At 43.8% G+C, this 12,208-nt stretch overlaps 1 protein-coding gene across 1 annotated transcript in view; it reads left to right on the plus strand.

Moving 5' to 3' along the window:
- LOC124006622 (torsin-1A-like) overlaps positions 1–11,699 on the plus strand; it is a 48,882-nt gene extending 37,183 nt beyond the window's left edge. Inside the window, exons 4-9 of the mRNA XM_046316674.1 lie at positions 5,117–5,391; positions 5,668–5,693; positions 7,309–7,322; positions 7,407–7,533; positions 10,971–11,098; positions 11,455–11,699. Of these exons, the coding sequence (XP_046172630.1) occupies positions 5,117–5,391; positions 5,668–5,693; positions 7,309–7,322; positions 7,407–7,533; positions 10,971–11,098; positions 11,455–11,699 (815 nt within the window). The remainder of the gene's footprint in view (positions 1–5,116; positions 5,392–5,667; positions 5,694–7,308; positions 7,323–7,406; positions 7,534–10,970; positions 11,099–11,454) is intronic.
- The last annotated feature ends 509 nt before the right edge of the window (positions 11,700–12,208 follow it).

The raw sequence follows: 12,208 nt of genomic DNA on the forward strand, positions 1-12,208 counted from the left end.
GGAAAAGTTTGTTTAATGAGTTACCGTTTCTCGAATTAACTCAAGAATATCATAATTTCGATATCATATTTGTCATCAATCAACCATTAATTATAATTGTACCTCATTTTGAACATAGTTGACTTCAAATTTGCACGAACCCTAACATAAATGATGAATCAGCGATATACAAATTGGCTTAATTATTTATTTATTAACTAAATAATCACACAGAAATACATACACACACACACACACAGCATAGTTATTGGTTACTAACACAATGCAATGATCGTTTCCCAGTGGACTAAACTGATATGACTGCTTGTTACACAATGTGGCGGATTCAAAAGAGAGGGAAAGGGAGAGACAAAGGAATTCAACTATCAGGACGTTTGTAAGCTATGCTCATGGGAATATGAATACTTTGCACATGAACGACCGCTCATTCGACAAGAATTGCAATGTACAGTGCCTTGCGAAAGTATTCGGCCCCCTTGAACTTTGCAAACTTTTGCCACATTACAGGCTTCAAACAAAGATGTAAAACTGTATTTTTTTGTGAAGAATCAACAAGTGGGACACAATCATGAAGTGGAATGACATTTATTGGATATTTCAAACTTTTTTAACAAATCAAAAACTGAAAAATTGGGCGTGCAAAATTATTCAGCCCCCTTAAGTTAATACTTTGTAGCGCCACCTTTTGCTGCGATTACAGCTGTAAGTCGCTTGGGGTATGTCTCTATCAGTTTTGCACATCGAGAGACTGAAATGTTTTCCCATTCCTCCTTGCAAAACAGCTCGAGCTCAGTGAGGTTGGATGGAGATCATTTGTGAACAGCAGTTTTCAGTTCTTTCCACAGATTCTCGATTGGATTCAGGTCTGGACTTTGACTTGTGTAAAGAACTGCTATTCTCTTATGCAAGTGATCAGCCTACTGCTAAATACATGGCTACAACTCACAGTAAAGCCTGTGGGGTCCCCTACAGGATAGCTCCCACATTACACACTGACTGCCAAACCAGCGCAACACACACAGTCTCCTTTAGCTGAACGGATGTGACGGCGGGATTCTAGAGTGACGGACGGCCCAGCTGAGCCAATGGCGGAAGACTACAGACTACACCCCAGCTGAACCAATCCAAAGATCCGATCTCCCAGGATCAACCTACTTTCGGTTTTGTATAAATTGTATTGTAACGGTTCACTCTTTCTCTTTTCCTGCTGTTCTGTGCGAGCGAACGGGAGAGCCGTATTTACGTGTACCAGATATTCTCACTCTGAATAAACTGTCGCTTGTCGTAAAATTTTAACACCTTGTCTGAATCGATCCTTAACCGGCTCACCCTTCTACATAACCCTTTATCAACACTTGGCCATTTTAACACCTGGATATGTTTATTTTTGAACCATTCCATTGTAGATTTTGCTTTATGTTTTGGATCGTTGTCTTGTTGGAAGACAAATCTCCGTCCCAGTCTCAGGTCTTTTGCAGACTCCATCAGGTTTTCTTCCAGAATGGTCCTGTATTTGGCTCCATCCATCTTCCCATCAATTTTAACCATCTTCCCTGTCCCTGCTGAAGAAAAGCAGGCCCAAACCATGATGCTGCCACCACCATGTTTGACAGTGGGGATGGTGTGTTCAGGGTGTTGCTTTTACGCCAAACATAACGTTTTGCATTGTTACCAAAAAGTTCAATTTTGGTTTCATCTGACCAGAGCACCTTCTTCCACATGTTTGGTGTCTCTCCCAGGTGGCTTGTGGCAAACTTTAAATGACACTTTTTATGGATATCTTTAAGAAATGGCTTTCTTCTTGCCACTCTTCCATAAAGGCCAGATTTGTGCAATATACGACTGATTGTTGTCCTATGGACAGAGTCTCCCAACTCAGGTGTAGATCTCTGCAGTTCATCCAGACTGATCATGGGCCTCTTGGCTGCATCTCTGATCAGTCTTCTCCTTGTATGAGCTGAAAGTTTAGAGGGACGGCCAGGTCTTGGTAGATTTGCAGTGGTCTGATACTCCTTCCATTTCAATATTATCGCTTGCACAGTGCTCCTTGGGATGTTTAAAGCTTGGGAAATGTTTTTGTATCCAAATCCGGCTTTAAACTTCTTCACAACAGTATCTCGGACCTGCCTGGTGTGTTCCTTGTTCTTCATGATGCTCTCTGCGCTTTTTAACGGACCTCTGAGACTATCACAGTGCAGGTGCATTTATACGGAGACTTGATTACACACAGGTGGATTGTATTTATCATCATTAGTCATTTAGGTCAACATTGGATCATTCAGAGATCCTCACTGAACTTCTGGAGAGAGTTTGCTGCACTGAAAGTAAAGGGGCTGAATAATTTTGCACGCCCAATTTTTCAGTTTTTGATTTGTTAAAAAGTTTGGAATATCCAATAAATGTCGTTCCACTTCATGATTGTGTCCCACTTGTTGTTGATTCTTCACAAAAAATATGGTTTTATATCTTTATGTTTGAAGCCTGAAATGTGGCAAAAGGTCGCAAAGTTCAAGGGGGCCGAATACTTTCACAAGGCACTGTATATATTTATGCCTATGTCTTTCTCTGTCATCCCTCTGTACAACTCGCATGTTCAGTGGGAGGTTTTCAAGTGATGTAAGACTCTGGTCATGTAAGTCTAGAGAAGCACACTTAGATTCACACAGGACACCTGAATAGGACAGGAGAAGTACTCCAGATAAACAAACTGTCCCTAGACACATAAACTACTGCAGCATAAATACTGGAGGCTGGTTGTCCACCAGATTTCGCAATGTCCTTTGAAGTAGGTCCACCAGGAAGTAGGCTTTTGTTCTGGATGTGTTCTGGATGTCCGAGGACACCCCGGACAGGGCCAAACAGGAAGGTTAGAATGTATACTACAGATGTGTACCACGAAGTGTTCTCGTCTACGTTTGAGTTTCCTAGACTACTTTACATATACAGTTGAAGTCGGAAGTTTACATGCACCTTAGCCAAATACATTTAAACTTCGCAATTCCTGACATTTAATCCTAGTAAAAATCCCCTGTTTTAGGTCAGTTAGGATCACCACTTTATTTTAGAAATGTGAAATGTCATAATAATAGTAGAGAGTGATTTATTTCAGCTTTTATTTCTTTCATCACAGTCCCAGTGGGTCAGAAGTTTACATACACTCAATTAGTATTTGGTAGCATTGCTTTTAAATTGTTGAACTTGGCTCAAACGTTTCAGGTAGCCTTCCACAAACTTCCCACAATAAGCTGGGTGAATTTTGGCCCATTCCGCCTGACAGAGTTGGTGTAACTGAGTCAGGTTTGTAGGCCTTGCTCACACACGCTTTTTCAGTTCTGCCCACAAATGTTCTATAGGATTGAGGTCAGGGCTTTGTGCCACAACTTTGGAAGTATGTTTGGGGTCATTGTCCATTTGGAAGACCCATTTGCGACCAAGCTTTAACTTACTGACTGATGTCTTGAGATGTTGCTTCAATATATCCACATAATTTTCCTACCTCCATGATGCCATCTATTTTTTGTGAAGTGCACCAGTCCCTCTTGCAGAAAAGCACCCCCACAACATGATGCTGCCACCCCAGTGCTTCACAGTTGGGATGGTGTTCTTCGGGCTTGCCCGCCTCCTCCTTTTTCCTCCAAACATGAAGATGGTCATTATGGCCAAACAGTTCTATTTTCGTTTCATCAGACCAGAGGACATTTCTCCAAAAAGTACAATCTTTGTCCCCATGTGCAGTTGCAAACTGTAGTCTGGCTTTTTTATGGCGGTTTTGGAGCATTTGCTTCTTCCTTGCTGAGCAGCCTTTCATGTTATGTTGATATAGGACACATTTTACTGTAGATATAGATACTTTGGTACCGGTTTCCTCCTGCATCTTCACAAGGTCCTTTGCTGTTGTTCTGTAATTGATTTGCACTTTTCGCACAAAAGTATGTTCATCTCTAGGAGACAGAACTTGTCTCCTTCCTGAGCAGTATGACTGCTGCGTGGTCCCATGTTGTTTATACTTGCGTACTATTGTTTTGTATAGATGAACGTGGTACCTTCAGGCATTTGGAAATTGCTCCCAAGGATGAACCAGACTTTTGGAGGAAGCCTACATTTTTTTTCTGAGCTCTTGGCTGATTTCTTTTGATTTTCCCATGATATCAAGCAAAGAGGCACTGAGCTTGAAGGTAGGCCTTGCAATACATCCACAGGTACACCTCCAATTGACTGAAATGTCAATTAGCCTATCAGAAGCTTCTAAAGTCATGACATAATTTTCTGGAATTTTCCAAGCTTTTTAAAGACATAGTCAACTTAGTGTATGTAAACTTCTGACCCCCTGGAATTGTGATAGTGAAATAATCTGTAAACAATTGTTGGAAAGATTTGTCATGCACAAAATAGATGTCCTAACCTAACCAAAACTATAGTTTGTTAACAAGAAATGTGTGGAGTGGTTGGAAAACAGGTTTTAATGACTCCAACCTAAGTGTATGTAAATTTCCTACTTCAACTGTACAGCTACAGACTGTGAATGTGTAGTCTCGTCTTCACCTTCGTACACTGGTCTTCTAGTATTAACCATTACGTGACGTCCGGTTTACACCGTCCGCCTGCTTGGTTTAATGTAACTTTCTTGAGGACTACTTCATAAGCACTCTGGCAAAAGGGGCATTCCATCATTTTGGCATAATGTCTATGCTCACATGGGCGTGGTTTCTGACTTGGCAAAGTTTATATGCAAAACGATTTTTGACTCCATACTGCAGTGCAAGAGGGAGAGAGTTTATGACCGGTCATTAAAGTCATACAACCTGCCCCACTCCCCCTCTTCTTCCACTCTGGTGTGTGGGGGGGTTCTGCCATCCATGTGTTGATCCTCACTCATGAGGGAAAGTCATAACAGTCGGGTGGTTGTGGATGGGTTATTAGCAATTGCGGGTGGGCGAGTAAGAGTGAACAAACAGCTAACTGATGCACCGCTAGCCTACTAAGCAGCTGTGCCCTATATGCGTAACTAATCACGTTATTAAGATAACCACCTATAATTAGTATAGAAATAATGGTGGTGTATTCATAGCACATCCCATTCATTGACACTAATAAATGACTTTTGCCCTGTCATCAGGTTTGGAAGTGGCTCTACATAAGAAACTGTTTGGTCAACATGTTGCCTCTAGAGTCATCCAGAAATCTGTAACAGGTTTCATGAACAATAAAAACCCTAGAAAGCCCCTGGTGCTCTCTCTACATGGCTGGACTGGCACAGGGAAGGACTTAGTCAGGAAGTTGATAGCTGAAAACATCTACAAGAAGGGCATGGCCAGCAGTTTCGTCCATCAGTTTGTGACTTCTACTCACTTCCCTAATTGGAGTCAGCTTGAGAACTACAAGGTAAAACAAGTATTTTGTTATATTGAAGTGTAAACCCAGTAACCGTGGCAGGGACATTCTCAATGGAGAATTTGGCTGTAAAAAAATCACTATGGTGCATATTCTATATCAGTGGAATTCAAATCTTACCCTACAAGGTCTGGAGTACTGTTGGTTTTCTGATCTACCTGATAAGTAATTGCACCCACCTGGTGTCCCAGGTCTAAATCAGTCCCTGGTTAGATGGGAAGAATGAAAAAGAAAAAAGCAGTGGAACTGGCTTCAAGGTCCAGATTTGGATTTGAGGGTTCTTATATGATAGGGAATGTACAGTATCAGTCAAAAGTTTGGACACACCTACTCATTCCACATTTAAAAAAAATAATAATTCTATATTGTCGAATAAGAGTGAAGACATCAAAACTATGAAATAACATATGGAATCATGTAGTAACCAAAAATGTGTTAAACAAATCAAAATAAACTTAGTTAAAAAGAACAGCTCATAAGTAAAGATAAATTACAGTCTGTAATTACTTTAAGACATGAAGGTCAGTCAATACGGAACATTTCCAGAACTTTAAAAGTTTATTGAAGTGCAGTTGCAAAATACACCAAGTGCGATGATGAAACTGGCTCTAATGAGGACCGCCACAGGAAAGGAAGACCCAGAGTTACTTCTTCTGCAGAGGATAAGTTCATTAGAGTTACCAGCTTCATAAATTGCAGCCCAAATAAATGCTTAACAGAGTTCAAGTAAAAGACACATCTCAACATTAACTGTTCAGGGGAGACTGCGTAAGTCAGGCCTACATGATCAAATTGCTGCAAAGAAACCACTACCAAAGGACACCAGTGAGAAGAAGAGACTTACTTGGGCCAAGAAACACAAGCAATGTGAGATGTCTTTGTGAGACGCAGAGTAGGTGAATACATGATATCTGTGTGTAGTTCCCACCGTGAAGCATGGAGAAGGAGGTGTGATGGTCTGGGGGTGCTTTGCTGGTGACACTGTTGTGATTTATTTTGAATTCAAGGCACACAACCAGCATGGCTACCACAGCATTCTGCAGCGATACGCCATCCCATCTGGTTTGTGCTTAGTGGGACTACCATTTTGTTTTTCAACAGGACAATTACCCAACACACCTCCAGGCTGTGTAAGGCCTATTTGACCAAGAAGGAGATTGACGAGTGGAATGCTGCATCAGATGACCTGGCCTCCACAATCACCTGACCTCAAAACAATTTAGATGGTTTGGGATGAGTTGGACTGCAGAGTGAAGATAAAGCAATCAACAAGTGCTCAGCATATGTAGGAACTCCTTCAAGACTGTTGAAAACACATTCCAGGTGAAGCTGGTTGAGAGAATACCAAGAGTGTGCAAAGCTGTCAAGGCAAATGGTGGCTACTTTTGAAGAATCTCAAATATATTTTGATTTGTTTAACACTTTTTTGGTTACTACATGATTCCATATGTGTTATTTCATAGTTTTGATGTCTTTACTATTATTTTACAATATAGAAAATAGTAAAACATTTAAAAACGTGGAATGAATAGTTGTGCCCAAACCTTTGACTGGGAATGTATATCTGAATTTAAAAAAATATATTTTGCGGCTTTCTTGTAATCTATCTTCACTGCTGTAGAAACCAAAATGTGGAAAATGGGGACAGTTGGCCTATGAAAATGAATGTCAATTTTGTCATGTAATTAAAAGTTAAATGAGGACGTTATGACATACATTGTAACTTGTTTACATACTGTGCATTGTGTAGAAAATACCCAGATCAAAGAGAATGTTTTTCTAAAGATGAACTGAATTTAGTTGTCTAAACCAGATCCTGGTAAGTCTGATACCTTGCCTTGTAACTAGCTACACCTCAGGGAACCAAGGGAGCGTGCCACAATGACGTAAATGCCCTCTTTTCCCCAGGGTATAAAGCATTTGTGTTAAGAGTTAACACATCATACTAGAGATCACGTGCTGCAGCCTAGGTCTACTATTATTTGACCGCAAAACGCAACATGAGGTTGAAGAAGACATGTTCATCTTTGACGAGATGGACAAGATGCATCCTGGCCTGATCGACTGTATAAAGCCCTACCTGGGTTACTCTGAATATCTGGACGGGGTCTCGTACCGTCAAGCCATCTTCATCTTCCTCAGGTAGGGCAGACAGACTAGCAGTGTGTGATAAGAATTCATGTGGTGTTTTTGGAGACTTTTGGAAAAAAAAAAATAGGCAAATATATTAGACATACATCATCCTATTTTCCCACAATTTAACGACTCGTTGTAGTAACCATGGTTTTACTTACCTAAACGTCTGCTGTCAATCAGATATGGCCCCCAAAACTGAACTTCAGTTAGTTCTGAATTTTTATTTTGCAAATAAAATAACTACACATGAACCTAATGCATTTATAAACTACCCCATGTCCGGACCAGTGAGGAAGAAAAAGAAAGTTGAACCCAGCTTAAAATGGCAATATGCAACTTTTATTTTACCTTTATTTAACTAGGCAAGTCAGTTAAGAACAAATTCTTATTTTCAATGACGACCTAGGAACAGTGGGTTAACTGCCTGTTCAGGGGCAGAACGACAGATTTGTACCTTGTTAGCTCTGGGATTCGACCTTGCAACCTTGCGGTTACTATTCCAACGCTCTAACCACTAGGCTACCCTGCCGGGCGACCTGACCAAACTCACATAGAAATGTGAGTAATAGATCCATTCTACTTACATTTACATTTTTTACATTTAAGTCATTTAGCAGACGCTCTTATCCAGAGCGACTTACAAATTGGTGCATTCACCTTATGACATCCAGTGGAACAGCCACTTTACAATAGTGCATCTAAATCTTTTAAGGGGGGGGGGGGTGAGAAGGATTACTTTATCCTATCCTAGGTATTCCTTAAAGAGGTGGGGTTTCAGGTGTCTCCGGAAGGTGGTGATTGACTCCGCTGTCCTGGCGTCGTGAGGGAGTTTGTTCCACCATTGGGGAGCCAGAGCAGCGAACAGTTTTGACTGGGCTGAGCGGGAACTGTACATCCTCAGTGGTAGGGAGGCGAGCAGGAACAGAGGTGGATGAACGCAGTGCCCTTATTTGGGTGTAGGGCCTGATCAGAGCCTGGAGGTACTGAGGTGCCGTTCCCCTCACAGCTCCGTAGGCAAGCACCATGGTCTTGTAGCGGATGCGAGCTTCAACTGGAAGCCAGTGGAGAGAGCAGAGGAGCGGGGTGACGTGAGAGAACTTGGGAAGGTTGAACACTAGACGGGCTGCGGCGTTCTGGATGAGTTGTAGGGGTTTAATGGCACAGGCAGGGAGCCCAGCCAACAGCGAGTTGCAGTAATCCAGACGGGAGATGACAAGTGCCTGGATTAGGACCTGCGCCGCTTCCTGTGTGAGGCAGGGTCGTACTCTGCGGATGTTGTAGAGCATGAACCTACAGGAACGGGCCACCGCCTTGATGTTAGTTGAGAACGACAGGGTGTTGTCCAGGATCACGCCAAGGTTCTTAGCGCTCTGGGAGGAGGACACAATGGAATTGTCAACCGTGATGGCGAGATCATGGAACGGGCAGTCCTTCCCCGGGAGGAAGAGCAGCTCCGTCTTGCCGAAGTTCAGCTTGAGGTGGTGATCCGTCATCCACACTGATATGTCTGCCAGACATGCAGAGATGCGATTCGCCACCTGGTCATCAGAAGGGGGAAAGGAGAAGATTAATTGTGTGTCGTCTGCATAGCAATGATAGGAGAGACCATGTGAGGTTATGACAGAGCCAAGTGACTTGGTGTATAGCGAGAATAGGAGAGGGCCTAGAACAGAGCCCTGGGGGACACCAGTGGTGAGAGCGCGTGGTGAGGAGACAGATTCTCGCCACGCCACCTGGTAGGAGTGACCTGTCAGGTAGGACGCAATCCAAGCGTGGGCCGCGCCGGAGATGCCCAACTCGGAGAGGGTGGAGAGGAGGATCTGATGGTTCACAGTATCGAAGGCAGCCGATAGGTCTAGAAGGATGAGAGCAGAGGAGAGAGAGTTAGCTTTAGCAGTGCGGAGCGCCTCCGTGATACAGAGAAGAGCAGTCTCAGTTGAATGACTAGTCTTGAAACCTGACTGATTTGGATCAAGAAGGTCATTCTGAGAGAGATAGCGGGAGAGCTGACCAAGGACGGCACGTTCAAGAGTTTTGGAGAGAAAAGAAAGAAGGGATACTGGTCTGTAGTTGTTGACATCGGAGGGATCGAGTGTAGGTTTTTTCAGAAGGGGTGCAACTCTCGCTCTCTTGAAGACGGAAGGGACGTAGCCAGCGGTCAGGGATAAGTTGATGAGCGAGGTGAGGTAAGGGAGAAGGTCTCCGGAAATGGTCTGGAGAAGAGAGGAGGGGATAGGGTCGAGCGGGCAGGTTGTTGGGCGGCCGGCCGTCACAAGACGCGAGATTTCATCTGGAGAGAGAGGGGAGAAAGAGGTCAGAGCACAGGGTGGGGCAGTGTGAGCAGAACCAGCGGTGTCGTTTGACTTAGCAAACGAGGATCGGATGTCGTCGACCTTCTTTTCAAAATGGTTGACGAAGTCATCTGCAGAGAGGGAGGGGGGGGGGATTCAGGAGGGAGGAGAAGGTGGCAAAGAGCTTCCTAGAGTTAGAGGCAGATGCTTGGAATTTAGAGTGGTAGAAAGTGGCTTTAGCAGCAGAGACAGAGGAGGAAAATGTAGAGAGGAGGGAGTGAAAGGATGCCAGGTCCGCAGGGAGGCGAGTTTTCCTCCATTTCCGCTCGGCTGCCCGGAGCCCTGTTCTGTGAGCTCGCAATGAGTCGTCGAGCCACGGAGCGGGAGGGGAGGACCGAGCCGGCCTGGAGGATAGGGGACATAGAGAGTCAAAGGATGCAGAAAGGGAGGAGAGGAGGGTTGAGGAGGCAGAATCAGGAGATAGGTTGGAGAAGGTATGAGCAGAGGGAAGAGATGATAGGATGGAAGAGGAGAGAGTAGCGGGGGAGAGAGAGCGAAGGTTGGGACGGCGCGATACCATCCGAGTAGGGGCAGTGTGGGAAGTGTTGGATGAGAGCGAGAGGGAAAAGGATACAAGGTAGTGGTCGGAGACTTGGAGGGGAGTTGCAATGAGGTTAGTGGAAGAACAGCATCTAGTAAAGATGAGGTCGAGCGTATTGCCTGCCTTGTGAGTAGGGGGGGGAAGGTGAGAGGGTGAGGTCAAAAGAGGAGAGGAGTGGAAAGAAGGAGGCAGAGAGGAATGAGTCAAAGGTAGACGTGGGGAGGTTAAAGTCGCCCAGAACTGTGAGAGGTGAGCCGTCCTCAGGAAAGGAGCTTATCAAGGCTTGATAAGCAAGTCTAAGTTATGTGCTCAATTTCTATGCTTCCCATTAAGCATTTTATTTATTTTTTACACCAGCTTCAAACAGCTGAAACAATATTATTAGATGTAGAAGATATATTTCACAGTGGTTTAGATGGTACAGTGATTCTCTACAAGCTTATTTTGTCACATAAACTGAAATTGGGCGAACTATTAGAGTTTTAGCAACCAGGAAATTTCTGCATAGTGCAAATGTAATATCTACTAGTTTGTTTTGCTCATCTCCATAGCAATGCTGGAGTACAGCACATAACACAGGAGGCCCTGGACTTCTGGAAAGCAGGTCGAGACCGAGAGGAAATAAAATTGCATGACTTAGAACCAGCTCTCTCCCTGACCTTGTTCAACAACAAGAAGAGTAAGCCACCTATTTGCTGTCCTTCTTTAGGGCTGAAGTCTACCTTATGTACCTTGGTAACTATTTGTATATTTAACAAATCATGCACATGTTTCTCTAAGGTCAGGATTCTCTCCTTTATGTTACTACGCCTGGGGTTAGAAGAATGGGGATGTTATTGGAGTCTTTTCAGACTTTCAATACAAAGAAAACTTGTAAGATCTATATTCTGTCCATCTGCCTTTCTTGCACCTGCCCATCTTATGACTATCCTTACCCCCTAGGCACTTGTGTACATCTGAGAGGATTGGGTAAGCAATTGGTGGTAGCTTCTTCTTGTCCATCTCATGACTGTGTCCCTCCCTTTCTCTGTGTAGGTGGGTTGTGGCCCTCGAGTCTGATGGACAGGAACCTAGTTGACGTCGTTGTCCCCTTCCTGCCTCTGGAGTACAGACACGTGCTGCTGTGTGTCAAGGCAGAGATGTCCGCCAGGGGCCTGGAGCCCAACCAGGACGTGGTTGACCAGATGGCCAGAGACTTGGTCTATTTCCCCAAGAGCGAGAAGATCTTCTCTGCCAAGGGCTGCAAGACCATCAACAGAAGGCTAGATTACTTCACATAGTGCATGTTTGAGGCCAACTACGTTGATTCCGGCGGGTGCAGACTGACTGATCTAATCATAATGAGCAGTAATTTAGGATGAAAGGTGGTTTATCGGTCTGATCAGTCTGTCTGAAGTTGCTGACGGTAATGTAGAAGATCTCAGAGAGAACAGCTACTGTATCTATCTACCTCCTACTCTACTGTGTGCTCTTTCGACCCGCCCCTCAGGCCTCCCACCGTCAACACAGAGGACATCAACGTTCTTGTTCTGATGGTCTCTTCTCCCTGAAGATGGATTACTGAGAGGGAGGAGGGCGGAATTAAGAAGAGATACAAAAATATAATTAAAACACAGAGGGGAAACTCTATTCTATTTAACCAATCAAGGTGCTTGTTCCTGATTTGTATATTCTGTAAATGATTATCTCCAAATAATTTCCTTTTTCATGGAATTCTGCTGTACATGAACTGTGGCAAGTGAAAATTAGTTGTGCATTAGAAACAAATGTGGTTTAAAGTTACAATCTC

This window comes from Oncorhynchus gorbuscha, linkage group LG20 (assembly GCF_021184085.1).
Source record: "Oncorhynchus gorbuscha isolate QuinsamMale2020 ecotype Even-year linkage group LG20, OgorEven_v1.0, whole genome shotgun sequence".
Classification (NCBI taxonomy): Eukaryota; Metazoa; Chordata; class Actinopteri; order Salmoniformes; family Salmonidae; genus Oncorhynchus; species Oncorhynchus gorbuscha.